The sequence below is a fragment of the Pseudorasbora parva genome, chromosome 22 (genome assembly GCF_024679245.1).
Source record: "Pseudorasbora parva isolate DD20220531a chromosome 22, ASM2467924v1, whole genome shotgun sequence".
Lineage (NCBI taxonomy): Eukaryota > Metazoa > Chordata > Actinopteri > Cypriniformes > Gobionidae > Pseudorasbora > Pseudorasbora parva.
The window spans coordinates 38,696,829-38,722,153 of NC_090193.1; the positions used below are offsets into that span (position 1 = coordinate 38,696,829).

The 25,325-nt window shown below is 37.6% G+C and overlaps 1 protein-coding gene and 1 long non-coding RNA gene across 3 annotated transcripts in view; one reads left to right on the top strand and one right to left on the bottom strand.

Moving 5' to 3' along the window:
- Positions 1 to 25,325, top strand: part of LOC137058344 (uncharacterized) — a 159,069-nt gene that overhangs the window by 79,267 nt on the left and 54,477 nt on the right. Inside the window, exons 4-5 of one of the 2 annotated variants that reach the window (XR_010900660.1) lie at positions 3,464 to 3,643; positions 5,351 to 5,469. The exons of the other annotated variant lie outside the window; for it this stretch is intronic. This is a non-coding gene — a long non-coding RNA (uncharacterized lncRNA). Of the gene's footprint in view, positions 1 to 3,463; positions 3,644 to 5,350; positions 5,470 to 25,325 lie in introns of those variants that run through there. 2 annotated transcript variants of the gene reach the window in all.
- Positions 1 to 25,325, bottom strand: part of gli2b (GLI family zinc finger 2b) — a 115,576-nt gene that overhangs the window by 16,435 nt on the left and 73,816 nt on the right. The window contains exons 4-8 of the mRNA XM_067431586.1: positions 15,937 to 16,130; positions 11,051 to 11,230; positions 5,331 to 5,532; positions 3,428 to 3,614; positions 1,499 to 1,609 (exon numbers count right to left, since the gene is read on the bottom strand). Coding sequence (XP_067287687.1) covers positions 1,499 to 1,609; positions 3,428 to 3,614; positions 5,331 to 5,532; positions 11,051 to 11,230; positions 15,937 to 16,130 — 874 coding nt within the window. The remainder of the gene's footprint in view (positions 1 to 1,498; positions 1,610 to 3,427; positions 3,615 to 5,330; positions 5,533 to 11,050; positions 11,231 to 15,936; positions 16,131 to 25,325) is intronic.

Sequence of the window (25,325 nt, forward strand, 5' to 3'; positions counted from 1 at the left end):
AGTGCTCTGGCACAGTTTACACGGCCGCGGCGAGTGAGCGACCCAACGTGTGTAAAGCTCTTATCAGCTGGAGTTTTTCTCGCGCGGTGCGTGTGAAGAAGGGGGTCAGGGGACCGCGGTGGCTCCCGAGGGCCTCCTGGCCTGTCATTGATCAGTACGGAGCGTTTCAGAGAGAAAAATCCACAGTTTTTTCAGCATAACGGGACGAACGGGCCATTCACCGTCTATTGTTTCTTTACATTTTTTGTCAAGTTCTGTTCCATAACCAAGTGAGCTGCATCATAGATGCACAAAACATTTGGTTAAATCTAGTGTATATTGTTAAGTATGTATTGTTGTGGTGTAAATAACAGTGCTCATACTGTGTATATTATTTATTGTATATTGTTTAATGTTACTGTGCTTTAGATGTATCTGATGTTTGCTGTAATTGTCATACGTCTCATTATGACTATGTTGCACGAAACTGCACCCAAGAATTTCACCACTATAGCACTTGTGTATATGGTTGCGCGACAATAAAGTGATTTGATTTTGATTTTTGAGATGATCTCAAGCAAGATAATAATAATAATAGATTTTATTTATAACACACTTTTCATTCCGAAGAATCTCAAAGTGCAACAATGGAAAAAGGGAAAAATAACAAAAATGAATCAAAAGTAAAAATATAGAATAAGACAAACAATCAACACATAACTGGTCCAAGCTCTGTACTATTTCACTGAGACCGCAATCCCAGAATGCATTGCTTTGACCTTTGACAAAAACTCTAATATGTAGGCAAGAGGTGCTGATTTTAAATATTGTTTATTCTTTTAATGAAAAATATTGATAGAACAAAAATAGTTAGCTATAATAGTTAAACCATTTATTTTTATTATAGATTTTTTTTTTTACTAGAACACACTGTAAACAAACATTGGGTGAAATCAATTTTAATATTATATTATATGAATATTAATATTCACTTATATTATTTATATTTAATAAAAATGTAAAGCACCAAAAATAAAGTATAAAAGGTGCCATACAAATAAATATTAATAATGTAATGCAATATACAATAATTATATAAAATTATATAAAATATACAATAATACAAGAATGTATTATTATTATTATTTGTATAGCACCTTTTATACATACAAATAATAATAAATATATAATAAAACATAATAAATTATATTTTATGCTAATATTAAAATATAATGTAATATTAAAGTTGCACTAATTATTTAAAATATATTTTATTATATATTGTAAAATCTATTTGGTAACACTTTATTTTAAAGTGTCATTGTTACATACATTGTTACAGTAGTTATAACTATAAATTATGCAAAATTACATAAAAACCTAAACCAAACCCCAAAGTGTGAGTGAGCTGCTGCCTACGTAGTGTGCTTCAGAACCGGTTACTAATGAGGTTACATTTAATTTAAGATGTTGATTTAAAAGGAAGTCAGCACACTAGGTTGTGCAACAGAGCCCTTACCGGAGAGCACGGTGACACAGGTCGCGGCCCGTCCAATTCTGTCTTGACCTTTGACCTCTTGATGTTCAGGGGGTTTACTGTGCTGCTGACTGCAGAGTCGCCGTTTGTGTTCTAAAGGAAGGAGAAAAAGCAAAGAAGTCAGTATGGAGACACAAGCATCTGCAGCAGGCGACTGAGAGTGCATGTGACACATGAACACAGCGTTTAGCGAACACACACTCGACCCAAAGCGCTGACAGAGTCCATGCGTGCGGTCTGGACCTGCGGTGTGTGTTTCTGCTTGCCTGAACGCCACCACAGAAACCTGCTTCTGATCAACACAGCTTTCGTCTACGTGTGTGTGTGTGTGTGTGTGTGTGTGTGTGCGTGTGTGTGTTTGTATGTCGCTTCAAATGACTGCTCTAATAATAATAATCAGGCTCATTTCATATAAATTGCAATAATAATTATTATTAATTAACTCCAAATAATAATACTAATAGTGTTTTTTATAACAACATTACAATAAAATATAATTTATTGAAAAATATGTATTATATTAAAAAATATTATTTATTAATGTATCAATTTGTTATTGTTGTTTATATACCCCCTTTAATACATATATTCTTATGTATAAAAGATTCTATACAAATACTACAATACTACTAATAATTATTATATTATTATAAATATAACCGTTTATTGTAAAATTATTATTATTATTATTACTATTATTAATTGTATTGAACCTCGTATAGATAAATTATTTTATGTATAAAAGGTGCTTGTACAAATAATAATAATAATAATTAGTACTATAATATAATATTATAAATAAAACATAATTGATTGTAAAATAATGTATTATTATAGTATAGCACCATTTATAGATCAATTATTTGTAGTACATGTAAAAGGTGCTTATAAAATTAATAACAACAATTATTATTAATAGTACTAGTACTATATAATTTAAAGAATTTTGTATGTATTATTATTATTTGTATAGCAACTTTTATACATAAAATTAATATGTATAAAATGTACCATACAAATATTATAATATATTTTTATAGGCAAAGCAAATGTATTTATTTAGCACATTTCATATACAGTGGCAATTCAAAGTGCTTTACACAAGAATGGAATTAAAATATTATATAGCATATTAAAGGGGTACTTCACCCAAAAATGAAAATTATCATTAATTCCTCACCTTCGTTAGACCTCTGTTCATCTTCAGAACACAAATGAAGATATTTGTGTTGAAATCCGATGGATTGAATATATCATAATGAAAAGGCACTAAAGACGTCGTTACAAAGCCCATCTCACTACAGCGGCTCTTAAATCATTTTATGAAGAGACGAGAATAGTTTTTGTGCGCAAAAAAATAACGACTTATATAGTGATGTGCCGATTTCAAAACAAAGCTTCGAACCGTTATGAATCAGTGAATCGATTCATGATTCGGATCGCGTGTCAAACTGCTGAAATCCAGTTCGATCGACGATCCGAATCATGAATCGATTCACTGATTCATAACGGTTCGAAGCTTTGTTTTGATATCGGCCCATCACTATATAAGTTGTTATTTAGGTTTTTTTTTGCGCATAATAATATTTTTTGTCTTCATAAAATGATTGTAGAGCCGCTGTAGTGAGATGGGCTTTGTAACGACGTCTTTAGTGCCTTTATGGGTCTTGAGAGAGGAAATGACATTGGTGTCAATGAAGGCCTTTCTGAGCCATCGGATTTCAACACTAATATCTTCATCTGTGTGTGAAGATGAGCGGAGGTCTGACGGCTGGCCAACCACAGGAGGAATTAATGACAGAATATACATTTTTGGGTGAACTAACCTGTTAATAGAAAGCATTCTAACAAACTAAAACAAACTAGATTTTCAGTGAGCTTGAGTGTAGTTGTGTTGGTGTGTTACTGTACCTTGGTGTCCATGTCATTGGCGGTGGGCGTGGTTAGGGCGGAGAGGCTCAGCGGGTGTCGGCTGGAGAACGTGGGGGACGGCTGTATGAGCGGCGGCGTGTGTCCGAACGCACTGAGCCCTCGCTGCTGGGACAACAGCTGCTGATATGCCACCGGATTAATGGAGTGTGGGAACGCGAACGAAGGGCTGGAACAAACGAAGAGGAAGAGATGGGCGTGAGTTGTATGTGCAAACGACACAATCGTCTCACACTGTTTAAAGGGGTGGTAAAACACTTACTTTTCTAACTTTAGCTAGTATGTTTGAGCATAAACGTTCAAAGTTTAAAGCAAAGGGAAATCAATTTCTAAGGACTAAAGCAAACGGCTGGTCGAGTACTACAGCCGTTTCCACATGGGTAGCTGACATCAGCAGCCCCAATATTTACATAAACCCCTCCTCCGAGAATATTAAATAAGTAGGGCGAGGCCATATTTTATTGCTGTAGAGTGTGGTATAGTTAGTAGGGTGGAGTGTTGCTGTCGCTCTCTGTGCTCCAAATCTCGCTCTCTGTGCTGCACATTTTACGGAGGAAAGCTTCCACAATCTTCGCGAGTTCAATGCGGGATTCGCACAGCGGCTTGTCCTGAAAGATGAAGCAATTCCAACTTTTAAAATGGCCCACAAACTGTAAGTATTTATTTTTCTTCGATGTGTTTTGTCCTGTAATAGTTTGTATTGTTAATTGTACGTTGTAGCAAAAAAGTAAACAAATGACAATGCTGTTTAGCTCTGCAAACCAGTTTGTTAAATGCTCATTCATACTTGACGTTATCTACAAACACAACGTTACAAACTTTTTAAAATCTCAACAGCGAACTTGGAATTAGTGTAAATTATTCTTTGATTAGAGCTTTTATGTATTGTTTATCTACAGGCATGCTAAATATGGTTCTGTGTTTGATTTGGCTACTATAGTAAAGCCAATGTTTAGTGTTCGTTTTGGGTTAATAGTTCTTGCGACAGATATTTGGCTATAATCGTTCTAGAAATACAAAAGGTGCCATTCACTAGCGATCACTATAGATCCGCAGTCTTTACGGACGGTAAGATAAGGGGTTTCTGAAACACGTGCACTAGGCGGTTAGCGAATCAGAACACAGCTGGGCCAGCTAACCAATCTGAGCCCATTGCGTATTTTTGAGGGACCGGCTTCATAGAACCCGGAAACCATCAGACCATTTTTACAAGGAGGGACAGAGCAGTGTAGAATAAAGGTAAAAAATATGAAAATATGTAATTTTAAAAAAACGAAGCATTAGCATGTTACAGTGCACCCCACAAACACAATCAAGCCTTCAAAAGAATGTGTTTTACCCATAGACTGTAAAAAAATATGGACATAGTGTCCGTGACGTCACCCATTGGATTCCGATGAGCCGTTCTGAAGCTTAAAGTAGAAACGAGCTGGCCGTCGCCATCTTGCCAGCGTGTCACTTCCGGATAACAGAAAATGGGCAAAGAGGCGGGATGTGGGCGGAGCTGAGGTGACGCGATGACTATGGACAGCAGATAAATGGCTATCCACCTGTCACTCAAAGTGTCCACAACCTTAATTATGCAGAACTTTAAGGCTTTATATAATGTAAATGAATGAGTTATAAAAAAAAATCACCTCCCTCACAGTCATCGCGAAGGGCAAAATCAGCCGTATAGGCCAAAACCATAATTTGTCCCAGGCTGTAAACATGTTTTTTTTTGCTGTAAAGTTTTTAACATGAGCTCAATGAGATTCTGCTCCTTCTGGAGCCGCTCTAGTGGCCAGTTGAGGAATTGCAGTTTAAATTACTTCCGTATTGGCTTAAAGAGAGATCGCGGGAGGTTGCCTCTTGGTTTTACCACCCCTTTAAATCCAGTTAGTACCTGATGCCTCCGACCGACAGGTGTCCATAGGAGCTGCTGGCAGCTGAACTGGAGCGGGAATTGTTGATGTACGCCACCAGAGAGTTGGGTGACGTCCGGATCATAGTCTGCAGGTCGATGCTGGCGTCTGAGAGCGGAGAGATGGACAGCGCTCGCTTTCGACTCAACCTGGGCGTCAGGCGAGGGCTGGGGAACCGGGACACTAAGGGCAAACACGGAGCATGTTAAAGCTGCAATCAAACAAATGCAAAGTATTCCAAATCTTTTGTTAACAAAATCGTTTTTTTTTTGTTTTTTTTAGATGTGAGTGTCTCAACTTCACAACATTTGGCACACTTGTACAACAGGACAATTTGAGATCATGCACCAAATTTCAGAAATTTCCACCAATAGGTAGCGCTATAAATACAAATAAAAATCTCAACTGTAACTGTGATCAAGTTTATCCCAAAATTTATTGCAAAAGCACCTGTCTCCGTAACATCCATATGGCTTTATGCTGAATGTTGTGGTAATGTTGCGGTAATGTTCTCCACTATTCCAATAAGTTCGGAGCTAATGATAATTAGCAATATTTTTGATTGTTAATAAATGTTTACTGTGCAATTCATCAATGCAGATTACAACAAGTGTATTTTTTATCCATCAGGATTTGAAATCCAAACAATAATTATTTCAATTTATAATGGAATTGCATAGAAATTGTCCAGTCATTTCAGCAGGTACTCCCAGCATGCTCCGCAAAACACCAGTTCACGTGATCAATACTTCAGTTTGATTCTCTTTCTCTTACTAAGGACAATCTCAGTGTGTCATTTCCTGTTCCGTTCAGTGCTGAGCTATTTTAGGAAGCTCACAAGCGCACGTGTGTGTGTGTGTGTGTGAGTGTGTGTGTGTGGAGCACGACTGCATGATCGATGCTCTCACACACCCTCTGCGACACACTGCTCAGCAGGATAGAGCCGGACCCCATCAATAAGTGCTCAGGATTGATTTTTGGCCGTGGAAAACAGAATATACTGTACTTGGATAACGTGACTTCATTGGGAAACTGGCATCAGTGCTACAAAGATAGTGACGATGTTACAACAAAAACAAGATGGCATCTATCTTGGGAAAAATGCTCATATCATTTTTTTGCTCTTAAATATTATAACATTATATTTAGATATTAAATTAAAATAAAATAATTATTTTTGTTCAATATTTAAAATGTATAACAGGGCTCGACATTAACGCTTGTCCGCTTGTCGGGGACAAGTGGGTTTTTTGAAGGGACAAGTGAAAAATAATTTTACTTGCCCGACGGACAAGAGCCTGATTAAAACAAAAAATAACTAGCGAATCACCAAAATGCAAGAATGATTGTGCATTAATTTAGTGTAAGTGGGGATTGATAGTGGATGATAATATATGATGAACTGACGATAACATGGTCGCGCTGTTGACGCTCGTGCAGCCTCTCGAGGAGAAATTACAACACTAGAGCGTTAAAGCCGTAGCCTGAATACCATCACAACTGAAAATGACACTGCTTTCATATGACAGCTCCATAAACAATTCATTAACATTCACTTAACGTCACTTACATTTTAGATGCAATATTGAGTGTTTTGTTCTATTTTAGGAGCAAAAATAGTTCATTTGCAGAACCATAACGCGTCACAGCAACAAGTGTGTTACTGAACAATTCAGTGTTTGAATGAACGACTCAATGACTCACTCATTAAGACGGCCACCTGCTGCCACCTACTGGAGGTTTAGTTTCATGGTTAAACATACTTTCCAACATTTATTTTTTGTCTATTCAAAACTACAAATCTCTAAACATTATTTAACGCAGTTGTTATTTTTCAGTGTAAATTATTTAATTTGATTGGTAACAGCCCTAATAGTGTCTTATTTTAATAACAAATATGCAGATTTAATTATGTCAAAGCTGATTGAACATTGGTAAGAATATTGGTTCATAATAAATTATTACACAAGCAACGGACAAGCTAATTTTTTACTCAGACAAGTGAATGAACGATTTACTTGTCCAAAGGACAAGCACATGAACATGCTTAATGTCAAGCCCTGCATAAAAATATTTAAAATACTACTTTAAACAAAATATTATTTTAAAGAAATATATTTTTAAAATTTTTAAAAATACTTAAAATATTACTTTATTTTATAATATCATTTATTTTAATATAATTTAAAATAGAGTTTCTACAGTTACTTATGTTTTTATAATATTCTGTGTAAAAAAAATAAAGCATTCTGAAAATGAGATGAAAGTGATTCATTGTGTTTAAGGCTGAACAGGATTAGTGAAAACATAAACCGGTTAGGTAAACTGTCCTAATCGTCTCCATCTCAAACTCAGCGTGACCTCATTTTGATTTGATTTGGGATAATTAATCCTTCCCAATAAATTACCGTAATTACCCAGATAACAATCAAACGATTGCAGACTTGACTTTGTTTAATGTGGGTAATTTACAGAGCCGATTCTGGCTCAAAAACAAATGTGTGTGAATAATAAGTGTGTGTGTGTGTTTGTGTGTCTATGCCTCCTGATTGTCTTGGTAACAACAAGTGGGATTCAAAACACTTTCAGAGCAGTGCAATCGTTAAACCGGATGTGTTATCATTATAACTTGTGTGTGTAGAGTATGTTTCAGACCAAAGACGCTCTGAGCGGTTTGCTATTTCAGTGGAGAGTTACTGAGACAACTGCAGCTAACTCAACAGGTGGTAAGCATTAGACTGTGTGTGTGTGTGTGTGTGTGTGTGTGTGTGTGTGTGTGTGTGTGTGTATTTGGGTTTAGAGGTCGTATCCAGAGACTCTGGCAACCGGACGTCCATAATGATTTCATCACGTCCAGTGCCAACACAAGCAGGATTACACAAATCATTTCTTTGTGTGTGTGTATGTGGACTTGTTCCCTACAGACCACAGCACTAATAAATAATCCCTCAGCTTTGTTGCTGTGAGGCTCATTACTCGTAGCATGAGCTAATGGTTTGCTGTCATGTTCAGGTGTTCGTCGGAGCTCCTAACACATCTTTAGTGCTAAGAGCCGCCTCAGGACCCAAATCCAGAGAGAACTGACGCTAAAAATACAAAAGACAAAGAAAAACAAACATAAAACTCACAACGTCAATGTCTTACAGACATCTTTTGGAGCTACTGATCTATGACTGAAAGCAGACGTTGGGCCTGTGTATGTCTGTGGTGGAGTTTGCTTGGTTTTAATGGCAGAACGTGTTAAGAACGCTCTGCTATGGCCGTGACATTCATCTCCGTTACGCCTTCAACTCAATGAGGAAATTAGTTTATTAACATGATCTCGCTACCCCTTAGCAGACAGAGATTTCAGATACATAGCTCACATGTTTGCGTTTGTTCTAAGTCATAAAATTATGTTTTTATACAATGCACCATTTCATGCAATGTTTGTGTTTTACATGCTAAATTCATATGAACAAATGCGGCTTATTGGATGTGACAATGTGCAATCCTCACAAAATTTGGCACAGATGTACACAAGGACAATTTGAGAACATGCACCAAATTACAGCAATTTACACCAATAGGTGGCGCTATAACAAACGCAACTGTTACTGTGATCAATTTATCGCCAAAACAACACTATACACAAAATCCATGTGACTTGATGTTGAATGTTGGCAATTGTGGTCATTTTCTCTACTTTTCCAATCTGTTTAGCGCTGAAGGTTGCTGCTAACAGCAGTATTTTTGATTGTTACAGTACCGCTGGCTGGTTATAGAGTTACTGTACGTCTGGGTACTTTAGGTTAATTGTGACTAAATGGCGTATAGCCAAAGAATGTGGTGTTTTTAAATTCTTTAGTTGCCTTTACAACTTTCTAACTGGCTTTGCTTGACTTATCTTCTATCTGTCTTTGTAACTGACTCACGCTGTTTCCCGTCAAAGCGCGGTACACGCTCCACCGTCAGCACCCAAACACATCTGCGTTAAAGCTGTCGGGAAGCATCGGCGGCTCCGAACGGGACACAGATCAAAGCCAGATGGAGTTAGCTCAGCTAAATGAGCTATTCATTCATGTTGCTTCAGCAAAGCCCGAGATCTGCGCGCACACACACCCGATGTGTCATGCTCAAGAGCGAGAGTGAAAGGACAGTGTTTGTTTTTTTAACACTGATTGTTTGAAGGAGATGCAAGAGCAAATGTTTGCTCTACAGAGAGGCAGAGTCCTACTGTATATCACCATGAGTTTGTTTGAAATCACACCTCAGTCTCGCTCAGGAGTGTTACTCACATTAGTCTCGTCATGGTGTTTTTACTCTGACAGCACAAATGTGTTAAATACAGTCAAGTAAACGCTACATAATCCATCTGTCAATAATGTGACGCTTCACATTACTCTGATTTAGATCCACAGAAATTCCAAAAGCAATAAATCAATAATTATGATAGCAAGACAAATGTTCTTTTCAAAACCCCTAACGAACCAGGCACAAAGTGATGAGTAATCGGTCCACCCACACTGAACATGTAACAGCTGCATGACATGGCATAATAACATTAATTAATGTACTATATAGTTAATGAAGAGCCAGATTTTGGACCAATGAGATGTCACAGTGGGCGGAGCTAATCAGTGCTATCAACTAAATGCCCTGTTTCTCATCACTTGGTTGGTTAATGCGTAAAACTTGGTGAACTTTCATTAGCTTCACTATCATGAACTTTAATGGCTTATTTTACTGAATGAACTATCATGGATCATTTGGATCACTCCAGTGGTCCTGACTGAGGAAGCGCCGGATGACAGAACAGAGAAAGAACATAAACACGGCCAGTGTGAAGCTTCCCGCCAGTGTTTAGAGAGCGTCGGCTGCGAGCGGATGCTCAACATGAGGGAGTTTATTTATTTTACTGTCTGCTGGTGTAAGAATCTAAGAGAGATGTGTGTTTATAAAGTCCTTTGAAGCCAAACAGAAGTACTATCCTGGATACAAATGTGCAACAAATATTATGTTTGAATTTTTAAAGGGTTAGTTCACCCAAAAATGAAAATTCTGTCATTAATTCCTCACCCTCATGTGGTTGGATCATTGACACCAATGTCATTTCCTCTCTCAAGACCCATAAAGGCACTAAAGACGTCGTTCTCACTACAGCGGCTCTAGAATCATTTTATGAAGACACCAGAATAGTTTTTGTGTGCAAAAAAATCCTATATAACGATTTATATAGTGATGGGCCGATTTCAAAACAAAGCTTCGAACCGTTATGAATCAGTGAATCGATCCAGGATTCGGATCGCGTGTCAAACGTGACTTTGGTGATCTGAATCATGAATCGATTCACTGATTCATAACGGTTCGAAGCTTTGTTTTGAAATCGGCCCATCCCTATATAAGTCATTATTTAGTTTTTTTTGTGCACAAAACTATTCTGGTGTCTTCATAAATGATTGTAGAGCGGCTGTAGTGAGATGGGCTTTGTAACGACGTCTTTAGTGCCTTTATGGGTCTTGAGAGAGGAAATGACATCGGTGTCAATGAAGGCCTTTCTGAGCCATCGGATTTCAACACTAATATCTTCATCTGTGTCTGAAGATGAACGGAGGTCTGACGGGTGTCCAACCACATGAGGAATTAATGACAGAATTAAATTTTTTTGGGTGAACTAACCCTTTAACAGAGTTCTACAGACGGACACGTGACTGTAACTCACCGTCGACCGGTGTGAAGTATTCGGGCAGATGAGCGGCGGCCGCTCCGGCTCCCTGCATCAGCAGCTCTCCGTACGGGTTCCTGTGGCCCGTCATCAGGTGGTAATAATCAGCTGCGGTGGCACCGGGCGGCGGAGGGGGCAGACCGAATAACCCTCGCTCCTTTAGGTGCTCGTGAGCCACTGCCAGAGACGAGAGAGAGAGAGTTAAAAGAGCCATACATTCACAGAAACAGGATTTTATTGAAACTAAAATGCAGAAATCTTCAAATCACAACTATAAACCAATTAGCATATGACCCGCCCACATTTCCATTACATCATGATGAAAAACAGCATGAGTTGTAGTGGTGGGCAGAGTTGGGAGTTATTGTAGTGTTCATTATATACTATTATAGTATTTATTTGTATGTTGAATTTGGTTCGGACATGTTCAGAGGAGGGAGAGTGAATATATCGGTAAGGATGCTGAGGTTAGAGCTGCCAGGCAGGAGGTCAAGAGGAAGACCAAAGAGGAGGTTTATGGATGTAGTGAAGGAGGACATGAAGGTAGTCGGTCTGAGAGAAGAGGATGCAGGGGATAGGATTAGATGGAGGCAGATGATTGGCTGTGGCGACCCCTGAAGGAAACAGCCGAAAGAAAAAGATGATGATGATTTGTATGTTGAATTCGATTTATTTATATATTTTCAGTTTTAGTGTTGTCAAAACAATTAATTGTGATTAATGGTATCTAACATAAAAGTTTGTTTATATAATATTAACTTTTAGGTTAGATGCGATTGATCGATTTGGCACCACTGCCATTTTTATTCGTTTTTTTTTTTTGCTTTTTAGAAATAGTCATTTTAAAACCTTAATTTAAACATATTTCACTTACATACATTTTTCATCTAATATTTACATTTTCAGCTTCATTTAAATTCACAAAGATGTTTTTTAATAGCTTTAGTTAACAATAGAGTGCATTAGTGCCCGCCCCCTTTTTTAGCGGTGCTTGTTTTTCTGTATTTTTTCTGTAATTTCTTATAGAGTTATGAGCCATGAACCACGTCAACCAGCAATGAGGAGAATCATAACATCACAAACTTTGATTTGAAGCAAAAATAACATTTGAAAAACGGACAAAAGCTGTTAATTTTTTTTATTACAAAATATGCATATGCATTCAAAAATGTAAGAGTAGTGTTGTCAAAAATATCGATATGTATCGATACTGGAATATCTGAAACGATACGATTCTCAGTTTTTACAGTATCGATACCAGCTGCGCTCTCCTCTCCGACCGAAAGCGAGCTGACACACACCGGCATATTCTCACTCAGCCCGGTTAACCTCTGAGCACGGCGAACGCGCGTTCTGCTGGACTTTTTCCTCATGACAGTGTGTTAGTGTTAGTGTGTGATCGGTCTGAATTTCGCGCGGGATTGCACATAAATTAATTCTACTAATCCCCGCAGATTTTGTGCTCCACATCTGAAGCGCACACACATAGCCTACCGTAATAAAGCCGCCTCTGACATGATACAAGTGCAAACATTTGCTTCTTTTTCCAGCTTATTATTGGTCAAATACACTCAAAGAACTATCAGTGCACATCTGGAAGAGTATTAACGTAAACACAGTCGCAAACAGTTCAGGAAGAACGAGTAACAGGAGCAGTGTTTAGGAACCATGCGTCTGTTAGTCTTAAAGGGACCGCAGTCATTTGTTATTCAACCTACAAAAAGACAAACCATCAACTGCTCTTGACTGATCAACTTGTGTAACTTTAATAGTTTCATCTGTACGCTATTGAATTTTTTTACAAAGAACATTATCCAATGTTGTTTTAAATGTATTAACTATGCATTTTTTAATTCAGTTTCTTATCTGAATGTTAGACCTACCTGAAAAAATAAAGCAGTCTATTTAATTTGTATCTTCTATTCTATTGCATTTATTTGTGCTATTGTTTGTAATCTGTTTATTTGTTCGTATTTTATTACTGTTTACTCGTCTTTATAAATTCAATTTACCATTCGAAATCAAGCTTTCTTGTGCTGTGTGTAAGCTATTGCAACACAATTACCCCATTGTAAAAAATACATTGAGATAATTTTAATAGTAATTGATCAATAATTGTTCAAATCAAAACGATGCCCAACCCTAAGGAACATGCTGGCCACATGAATTTTTAGTAAAAAATAACAATGAATAATAACAAGTTCTGTTGTCATATTAAGCATCTTATCTTATCTTTTTTTTTTTTAAACTGTGGTATCGATTTAGTATCGATATATCGATATTTTAGTCTGGTATCGTATCGAAGTCATAATTTTGGTATCGTGACAACACTATGTAAGAGTGTAGTGAGATTGACTCGATTATGTAATTCGCAGTGCTTCATGGGAGTGGGCGGAGCTAATGAGCTCTTGGTGCTCTGATTGGTGGAATTTTCTGTACAGCATCATGGGTAATGTAGTTTTTTACTAGTAAATTGCTATTAAACACAATCATTTTAAAACTAAGTTGAAATACAGTGGGTAAATATAACCGATTAACAATCTCATTGCTCACAGTAGGTCTGTCTTTAAATTTTTTATAAGTTATCATTCAAAATCAATCTCCTTATGGAGAAAATGAATGAAGTCTTCACTTCCTGTTGCGCTCTATACCAACACTCGCGTAGTAGTTAGCCAATCACAACAGATATAATTAGCATATAATCCTAGTGGGAAAAAAAAATGCAAGAAACCTTAACTAACTTCAATTAACTAACTTCAATTATAAGTGAAGTTTTACTAGCAGTACAGACGGGAGGTCAATGGATCTATAGTAAGAACAGAGACAGAGTTGACATCTGCACCCGTTAAACTTCTTTTAAAAGTGTCAGCAGCAATCAGAGAGAAAGTTTAACATGGTTAACGCTGAAGTCTTTCGGTTCAGGAACAGATTACAAGCCCTTAGGACAGAAAAATGGTCCATGCAAGAACAGAAACGCAGACGTGAAGGCTGGTCGACGCATTAAAACATGCCAAAAATGCATTTATCTGTCTCCTGTAATATAGTAATAAATCTCTGCCAATGAACACAATCAAAAAGTGTCTTGGATTCTGTTCCAAAGCCTTTAATGTCTATATATTCCAACTTGAAAAAATAAATAGAGTCTTAAAGTATGAGCCAACACTAACGGCAGGCCTGTGTTCGGAGCGCTGAGGTCTGAAAGCGGCTCAGATGAGTCTGGAAAACCTTCAAGGCCACATCTACCCATCCACACTCGCTTGGGCTCAAATAGCCCCATTTCTCTTTCTCTGCGCTCTTTTATGCCTTTATCGCTGTTGGGATCTCCTGCGTGCTGCTTATTTAAGTTTAAAGGTGCAAACACATTACTGCTGACAGACTGTGAAGCGTGATTTATATGTCAGTCGATCGGCTCGCCGCGACCTGTAATTGTAATTCAGCTCTGAAGAGAGGCCTGTCGTCGGCTTCGGCCCAACATTGGGGAATTCTGCCTTGTCGTTTTTCTCGTATTAATTTCCACAACGTCCCCCGAAGGGCAAATCGCAGGACGGGAAAGTTTCACATGTTTGACAATTTGCATGTGCCCAAACCCGAATATACAGTACACACATACTCAGACATGATTGTGAGCACAACGGCAATAATTAAAACTGAAGTTTTGAAATGCTGAATTTGCAAACCATCAAATAACGCTGATCTGTTTCAAACCTGCAGTGTGAAGTAACTCCAGCAGGTTTGATTGGTGTGTGTTAGTGTTGATCAGCAGCCAGAATTGGTGAGTAACTCAAAATATTATATAAATAATTAAAAATGAGATCATGTGCAGTCAGGCAGTCATCATTGATCAACACTTTCACTGTCTGGGTTTATTCTGTTTAACATTCAAAATGTTAGGGATTATAGTTTGGTAGCGTTAGCTTTTAAATCACCCACTACAACTAACAAGGCGATAAGCCTGTGCGTGACTGATATTAGGCTAATGTAGATTTACCGCTGTGTTGGGCTCAATGCTACATATGGAAGAACTTTGAAGAAGCAAGATCATTTTATAATTATATTACCGCGTGGTGAACCTATGATAAGCAGTGCACGTCGCTCTATTTTATGTCGGATTGCCAAAATATCTCCAAACCACGGACGTTGAGCGAACTTTTTTGTCAATGATATCTGTGTCCTCCGAGCTGGTCGTGAGCGCTGAATTTTCTTCACTATCGCTCATTTTTCTCGCTCCACTTTACTCCGATCCTCCAATCCTGTCAGTACTGTGACTGTAAACAACACCCAGAAGCCCGGTCTGCAAAACGCATGCGCAGCATTACGCATAGATTGTTAGCATTATATCGAGCATTTATCAAACTGTTGTTAACGTTTTATCGAGGAAAATTATTTCACGATAATTATCGTTAACGTTTTATCGCCCAACCCTAGGTATGAGTAGAGTGAGAAGTTAAAGGAGCTGTATGTAAGAAATATAATTCAATGAATCATAAATGGCCCTGATATGTCACTAGACATTAAGAAATCATGTTAATTTCAAATACTTCTATCACTGACAACAGTAGTCCGGCCAGGATATTGTCATTTAAAAGTTGTTGTTGCAGCCCTCAACTGATGTTGATGATGTCATGTTGTGTTTTGGCCTGAAGCTCCGCCCTCCACCTATCGACCAATCATGAAGTCAGTAGTGTTTGGGCATCCGGGTTGCCAGATCTGCTCTAGTTACCACAGCTGAAGCTACAAACGTTCCTGCAGCCAATCTACCAACCTCGAGTCAGGGGGAGGGGGATACACCGCTCTACAGTCATTTGAAAGTGATTGCAGTACCAGTTTTGGCCATAATCTTACATACACTTCCTTTAAAGTTTGAGTGCATGTGTTCTCCTCACCGTCAGCCGGACTCAGTCCTCGGGCCGCTGAGATCATGGACAGGGTGGGACTGCTGTGTGCCGAGCGGAGGTAATGCTCCACGTGCGGAGAGACGTAGGAGTGAGGAGGGAGGAATGACTCGCCGGCGCCCCCTGGAGACAGGCGGATCAGAGAGATGTCGGAAAGCACCGGGCTGCCCGCTAACCCTGGAGGCCTGGAGAGAAAAACACGGTGCTTTTAAACAGACCATTAACAACAAATTTACAAAATAATCACAGTTTCTCGGCACTTTCCTCAAATGATAGTCAAAAAAATGTCGATAAACTCCTCGAAGTGCAAAGTGGCAAAAGAGCTCCATGATTAGGGGAAAAATCAATTGCAATATTTCTCGTTGTTTGGCCAAATTGTCATGATTATGTATCAATAAAGTACAAATAATAAATGCAATTATTATTATTATTACTGTAATTGTTGTACATGTATAGTATAGTATAAAAGCATATAAAAAATTACTAAAAACAAGAAATACTACTAGAAGTATTTCACAGTAAAAAAATTATTTAAGAAAAATAATCTAAAATGTTTTACACTACAACTGTGCAATTCCAGTACTAGTTTATTACTAAATAAACATAAAAATACTAAAAACTTATAGAAAATAACTAGAAAAATTTCACAGTAAAAAAATTTATTTAAGAAAAATAATAATTGCAATTTTTACATTACAAATTACAGTTTATTGTTTATTAATTAAATTAGTTAATTAATAAGTTAATAAGTTAATTAATGATGATTATTATTATTACTACTAAATATAAATACCAAATAAAAACTAAATAAGAAATATTAAAGTTGTGATATTTTTACTGTAAAATACAATCAAAATGTAAAACTGTAAAATTACAATACTAATATGTATGTTATTGTTATTATTACTAAATACACATTAAAATTACTAAAAACAATATAAGAAACATAACTAGAAATATTTTACAGTTATTTTATAGAAAATCTTTACAGCTGTAAAATGACAGTACTTTTATGATTATTATTACTAAACACCAACGAAATAAAATATTTTATATTACAACTGTAAAATTAAATAATTAATATTTGTTATTTTTATCAAATGTTTATCACTTAATAAACAGAAAAATGCTAAAAAGATATTTCATAGTGAAATAAAAAAAGATTATTTAAGAACAATAATAGAAAAAACATTTTTTTACATTACAACTGTAAAATAAGGTACAAATTATTATTATTATTATTATTATTTGTATTACTAAATAAAAATACCAAATAAAGGCAAAATAAGAAACATTACTATAAAATAGTAAAATAAAACTGTAAAATAAAAACAAAAACAACTGTTTACATTACAACTGTAAAATTACAATAATAATATTTATGTTATTATCACTAAATAAATATAAAAAATACTAAAAACAAAATAAGTAAAATATTTCACAGTCAAATATATATATAGTTTTTTTTTTCTTTTACATTACAGCTGTAAAATTACAATGTTCAGTTTGAGCACTTAAAGCTCTTCTTCTGTTCATACACGCGTCTCAGTAAAGGTTTGGGAAGATGGTTGGCACGTTGTGTTTCCAAACGCATGTATCTTTTTCAATAGCTTTGTGGGGATTTTATTGGGATAAACAGTGCCGCCGTTGGACAACACGAGCGCTCCAGATCATTCACAGGCGTTTGATGTATTCACTCAGCAGCTCTTTCAGTCGGTTTGACAGGAGACAGTCACACTGATCAGATGATTCAATGTTTGACACGAGTCCCTCGTTTATGGGTTTCATAGTTATGAAAGTTTGCCATAAGTAATATTTGTGCGGTTTGGCGGAGAGGCATTAGAGCGTGAGCTCGTCTGCGGTGTGATGGGACAAACGCCAAGCTCTCTAACACAAACCAGACCGCGCTCAATCCACGGCTGGCCTTTCATTTTCGCTCTTTTCCATCCCTCCATCAAGGAAACGTCTGCGCTGTAGTTAAGGATCATTTTTCTTGTTTTATTCATCAGCTACATTTCGCTCAAGACTTTCTGATGATTCCCAGACGGGACAATAAAGCGGTGGGACATTCGTTTCGTTGAAAAGTCCCATTTAATTTTGCTCTCATGCCTCAGGATGACAATGACATAAAAAAAGAAATCACTGTATGTGGAGTTAACATTAAAAAAAGACTAAAAACAAAATAAATATAACTAGAAATATTTCACATTTTAAATTAAAGAATGAGTATTTAAGAAAATAATAGAATTACAAATTATGTTTTACATTACAGCAGTAAAATTACAGTAATTACTATGATTATTATTAATACTAAAGTTATAATACTAAAAAAATACAATAAGAAATATTTTATTGTGATACATTTTTACTGTAAAATAAAATAAAAAATTCTACATTACAACAAAAATTACAATACTAATGTTTGTTGTTGTCGTTTTTACTACTTAATAAACAGAAAAATACTAAAACTACAAATGTTTCACAGTAAAATTTAAAAAAAGATTTTTTTTGAGGTAAAAAACATTTTGAAAAAAAAATCTAGTATTTAAGAAAAATATTAGAATAATAATTTTTTTAACATTACTGTAAAATTAAGATTATTACTAAATAAAAATATAAAATTACTATATAACAACAAAAGTAATATTTCACTGTAAAATATAATATTTTTTACGTTACACAACTGTAAAATTACATTTATCATATGTTAGATACACAATAGTCGCACATGACAATAAAACAAACAAAATGCATGAATCTCTTTTAGTATCTAACAAAAAAGAAACAAACAAAAAAAGGGCTGGTCCAGTGGTGTGCTATCTAGCTTTAATAACATGATCGCTCAGGGTGGGAAATATGAATCAAACCACGGACGTAAAAAAGTAAATCATAGCAATAAGCAACTGCTTAATACAAGTAAAAAGTTCTCAAGTAATTAATTAATCAAGTAAACGGTCGGTAAACAAATGACAAAAGGGAAAAATAAATCCAACATAAAGACACCGAGCCAAACAGTGCTGTAAGTTTGAGTAAGTTACCGTTTGTTTCACATTAACACACAGACAGGAGCGGGTATAGGCTATATTAGGATGCTTTCACTTTAAGACCTACAGTAATGCGCAGATCCAATACTGACACACGTACCAAACTTTTTTCTCACGACATAACCGCCAATATGGACAGGCATAATAATGTGTGTGTTTGATGTTCAAATGCATGAACAGAATCTGCAGCCAGTCTGACATCGGGCCGTATGTCAGTACTGACATGAGTTCATGGTTTACATTGCTTTTATTAACTATTATTATTGTATTACCCGGTCCTTGGCGCTTATGCGAGATGACAGGTGAGAAATATTCACCTCCGTTTTCACGGTTGCAGAACTGGAAGAACTGGAGGACTGTTAGCTGAAGAATAAAATCCGTTTTATGCGTCTGTGGTAGCCTAGAAATCTAGACGCACCCTAGCGGCAGCAAATCTAATCTGCCCGCGAGTGTCGTCTAGCAACTCTCAATACCCTTCTGAGCTGTATTCCTCACAATCTGGACGGGCCAATCACATCGTGTATAGAGTCGGTGGGCGGGGCCATAATGACGACGGCCGAGTTGCGTTTGCGTGCTTCTAGTAAACACAGAAACTGGCGAACGGCGGCGGTCTTTCGAATCAGCTTTGACCGCGACTCTGGAAGACTTGGAGTTAAGCTTTTCTCTGAGAAAAGAACAAAGAACGGCACTGAAGTCATTCTTAAAAAGGGAAGATGTGTTCGGAGTTCTGCCGACCGGATACGGCGAATGTTTAATCTGTCAGCGAGCTCTGCTTCACCTCCGTTGCTCTGGTTGGTGTAGCGCTATCCTATCGCGTGCAGAGGGAGTTTGAAAGACAACCGTTCATCCGCCCCTCAGATTGAGCTGTCTATGGTGACTTTCCAGACCAAACATCTGGATGTGGCTCTGGCTTGTCAGGCTACGTCTGTGGTACAATCCGAAAGAGACTCGCGCCAATAACACGAAAGCTGATTGGCTGTAATATAAGATGCGTGTTGGTCTCGTTTGTAGTTGTAATACAGCGAACTACAGTTGGACTAGAGAAAGAAAGAACTACAACACCCCGGGTTAAACACACACACGTTTGAAATGTGGGGACATTCCATAGGCCTAATAGTTTTTATACCGTACAAACCGTATTTAATATCCCCTTACACTGCCCCTGCCCCTAAACCTACCCAACACACACACACACACACACACACACACACACACACACACACACACACACACACACACACACACACAGCCCCTAAACCTACCCATCACAGGAAACATTCTGCATTTTTACTTTCTAAATAAAACTCCTCCTGTATGATTTATAAGCCTTTTGAAAAGTGGGGACATGGGTAATGTCCTCATATTTCACCCTCTCCTGTAATACCTGTGTCATACCCATGGCATTATACACATTTGTGTCCTGATATTTCACAAAAACAAGCACACACACACACACACACACACACACACAGGATTTCAATGAGCATTAGATATAGCGTTACATGGACGTAGGAAATTTAAGACCAGTTTAAAATTATTTAAGACCTAGACCTCAATACTTCCGCGAATTTAAGACTCTTTAAGGCCTACAATTTAGATTTTTAAATGAAAGACTTTCTCTGATAAAGCTGAAAAACCAAAAGCAAGAGCATGTATGTATTTCAGACACATGCATACTTAATAACGGCCTCTCTCTTTGGAGATCAGATGGACTGTATGTAAAACATTCTGGGTTTCAAACAAAGAGCGCGCACAGCCCGGGCGGCACTTAAATAAGTAATGTAATATTCAAATGCTACATGCTTAGCCTGTGGAGTGATTCTCATTTTCATTGCGAGAACAACATTGCTTATTCCGCACCGGGGGATTGTGGGACGCTGCCTATTTCACACCTACAGCCTCCTAAAGAGACAGACGCTCTCTGAGCCGGGGCTTAAGGCTCCCACAATGCATCGGGATAACGCCGGTGATGGACGATCGAGCCAGATTCTGTAAATCTCAGTGGCCTGGGGCTCCAAACTCAGCGGGATCCGACGGGACATTCAAAGTCCTTGGCTGAACCCGAAATCAGCCACTCGTTCACTCATTCACCTCCAGTAGAAGATCACGAGGACTCTCAAACACACTGACAGCAGAAAATGAGTAGACTATATCATACAGAGATAACATATTTTGGTTACACTAAGGTGTCTTTGTTACACTGCACACTATCAGAAAAAAAGGTGCATTGCTGTCACTGGGGCGGTACCCTAAGGTACAATACCGAAAAGGTACCACTATATACCTTTAAGGTACTAATATGCACTCTTAAAGTATTAATATGTACCATTTAGTAGATGTACCTTTTCACTTTTGTACCTTAGGGTACCACCCCAGTGACAGCAACGCACATTTTTTTCTAAGAGTGTAAGTACGGAGTTGTAACTAGTTAAGACAAGTCAACTTTATTTATATCGCGCTTTTACAATGACGATTGTGTCAAAGGCTTCACAGTGTTAAACAGGACAATACTGCAACACAATTTGATTCGGCTGTACAGTCGTTCTGGAGAAAACAGTGATGTTATCAGCTTAGTTTAATTTATCATAGTGCGACAATGTTGGCAGATCTGTAATATAGTTTATAGAATTAAATAAGACTGAATAAATTAATTAGATTTTGATATTCAGTTGAAAACTTTAGTTGAAATTTGACTGTCCCCAACTGAGCAAGCCAAGCCATATATTATATACGTTTTTATTAATCAATTTTATCAGAATTTTATATACATAATACAAAGTTTTTTTAAATGAAAGCCACACACACACACACACACACACACACACACACACACACACACATTGTTCAAATGTGTTAGAAAAAGAGAATGAAAAGGTTATTATAATTCAAATTGGCCACAATTTTTTTTCTTTTTTTTTCTTTTAAACTTATATTTTATTATTACATTTTATCAGAATTTATATTTATAAGTCTTTTAATGACAACTTTATATATATATGTATGATATTTGATCATAATTTAAATAATAAGATAATTCAAAAAGTGTATATAAATCAAACTACACAAAAACAAATTATTTTATATTTTTAAAATATATATTTTTAGTAATAATAATTGCAATAAAAATTATGTTGCACATTTTAGAAATATTTTAATACTTATTTTGTATTTTATGCTTGAAAATACTTGAAAATTTTAATTCAGATCATCAATTTTATCAGAATTGTGTATTTATATTATAAAAAAGCAACAAACACATACACACACATTTGTTTGTTCAAATGTATTAAATTGAGAGAATGAAAAGGTTATTACAATTCAAAACTGGCCACAAAAAATATGAAGGATATATACTTTTTTATAGTATATTTTATTAATACCTTTTATCAGAATTTAATATACATTATATAAAGTTTTTTAATGACTTTACATATTATAAACATGCACTTGTTCATACCAATTCAAATAAGATTATATGAAAATGATTTAATATTTTTAAATATATATATATATATATATATATATATATATATATATATATATATATATATTAATTTTAAATAATATATATATATATATATTTTTTTATTAATAAAAATAATAACAATGAATACACTGCAGGAAATATTTGAATAATAATTTTGTATTTTATTTTGATTACTCGTCAAATTAAATTCAGACAACACTTCACAAAAGAAACAAACCTAAAGCGCACTAAATAGGGAATAGGGAGTGATTTTGGATTGGCATGCCGGTCCGTTTAGGGTGTGACGTATTCACTTATTTTGTCTGTGACTTGATTAGCACCTTTGGATAAAACTGAGAGCAAATATCTGTTATATTCCCGTCCTAACAGTGAGAGAGTGTAATCACAGCACATTCATCTCCTCTAATGATCTGCCATAATACTGTCCTGAGTATTAAAGCATCCCCCGAGTCCAGCGTATCTGTGGATGGCTGACCGCTGCCTATTGTTGGGCAGGCGAGCGCAGTTTTAGACTCCCGTGACGAGGGCATTGTTTCTGCTGGCCAGCAGATGGCCAGAGCACCTGTTCCAGCGCGTGCCAGGCCGTCAGGTGCCCACGTGTTGGCATTATCTGACCACTTTAGGTGATGGAGGCGTGTGTGTGTTTGCTTTAAAGCCTATTCACATACGCCGCAGGAGGCCAGAGAATTCACATCACATCACACACACACACACGGAATTATGAAATGCTTCTCCAGATTCAATGACAAACGCTGAATGTTTGTCCTGTGAAAAGTTCAGATTTTTAGAAATATCACGTCTCAAAAGATATTCTGATTTGACAAGATACCAGAATCTGTAACGAAACTCAAACGATCAAATGATCTGAGCTGATCCACAGTCAGTTTATAGATCTGTTCTGTACTGTTACTGTACGACAATCGTGTGTGTGCATATGTGAGTGAGTGAGGGTGTGTGTGTGAGTGAGTGAGTGAGTGAGGGTGTGTGTGTGTGCGTGTGTGTGTGTGTGTGTGTGTGTGTGTGTGTGAGTGAGTCAGTGAGTGAGTGAGGGTGTGTGTGTGTGTGTGTGTGTGTGTGTGTGTGTGTGTGAGTGAGTCAGTGAGTGAGTGTGTGAGTGAGTGAGGGTGTGTGTGTGAGTGAGTGAGTGAGTGAGGGTGTGTGTGTGTGCGTGTGTGTGTGTGTGAGTCAGTGAGTGAGTGAGGGTGTGTGTGTGTGTGTGTGTGTGTGTGTGTGTGTGTGTGAGTGAGTCAGTGAGTGAGTGTGTGAGTGAGGGTGTGTGTGTGTGTGTGTGTGTGTGTGTGTGTGTGAGTGAGTGAGTGAGTGAGTGAGTGAGTGAGTGAGTGAGTGAGGGTGTGTGTGTGTGTGTGTGTGTGTGTGTGTGTGAGTGAGTGAGTGAGTGAGTGAGTGAGTGAGTGAGTGAGTGAGTGTGTGAGTGAGGGTGTGTGTGTGTGTGTGTGTGTGTGAGTGAGGGTGTGTGTGTGTGTTTGAGTGAGTGAGGGTGTGTGTGAGTGAGTGAGTAAGTGAGTGTGTGTGTTTGAGTGGGTGTGTGTGTGTTTGAGTGGGTGAGTGAGGGTGTGTGAGTGAGTGAAGGTGTGTGTGTGTGTGTGTGTTTGAGTGAGTGTATGAGTGAGTGAGGGTGTGTGTGTGTTTGAGTGAGTGAGTGAGTGTTTGAGTGAGGGTGTGTGTGTGTTTGAGTGAGTGAGTGAGTGTGTGTGTTTGAGTGAGTGTGTGAGTGAGGGTGTGTGTGTGTTTGAGTGAGGGAGTGAGTGTGTGTGTGTGTGTGTGTGTGTGTGTGTGTGTGTGTGTGTGTGTTTGAGTGAGTGTATGAGTGAGTGAGGGTGTGTGCGTGTTTGAGTGAGTGTTTGAGTGAGGGTGTGTGTGTGTGTGTTTGAGTGAGTGAGTGAGTGTGTGTGTTTGAGTGAGGGTGTGTGTGTGTTTGAGTGAGTGAGTGAGTGAGTGAGTGAGTGAGTGAGTGAGTGAGTGAGTGAGTGAGTGTGTGTGTGTGTGTGTGTGTGTGTGTGTGTGTGTGTGTGTGTGTGTGTGTGTGTGTGTGTGTGTGTGTTTGAGTGAGTGAGTGAGTGAGGGTGTGTGTGTGTGTGTGTGTGTGTGTGTGAGAGAGAGAGTGAGTGAGTGAGTGTGTGAGTGAGTGAGTGTGTGTGTTTGAGTGAGTGAGTGAGTGAGTGAGTGTGTGTGTGTGTGTGTGTGTGTGTGTGTGTGTGTGTGTGTGTGTGAGTGTGTGTGTTTGAGTGAGTGAGTGAGTGTGTGTGTTTGAGTGAGGGTGTGTGTGTGTTTGAGTGAGTGTGTGTGTGTGTGTGTGTGTGTGTTGAGTGAGTGAGTGAGGGTGTGTGTGTGTGTGTGTGTGTGTGTGTGAGAGAGAGAGTGAGTGAGTGAGTGAGTGTTTGTGTGAGTGAGTTTGTGAGTGAGTGAGTGTGTGTGTTTGAGTGAGTGAGTTTGTGTGTGTGTGTGTGTGTTTGAGTAAGTGAGGGTATGTGTGTGTTTGAGTGAGTGAGTCAGTGAGTGAGTGAGTGTGTGTGTGAGTGAGGGTGTGTGTGTGTGTGTGTGTGTGTGTGTTTGAGTGAGTGAGTGAGGGTGTGTGTGTGTGTGTGTTTGAGTGACTGACTGACTGAGTGAGTGAGTGAGTGAGTGAGTGAGGGTGTGTGTGTGTTTGAGTGAGTGAGTGAGTGAGTGAGTGTGTAAGTGTATGAGTGAGGGTGTGTGTGTGTTGTGTGTGTAAGTGTATGAGTGAGCGTGTGTGTGTGCGGTGCCAGTGATGAATTGCTCTATGACAGGAACTCGTCTCTACCTGGGGGCTGATACTCTGATTTAGATAAATCACATTTCTGCCTAAG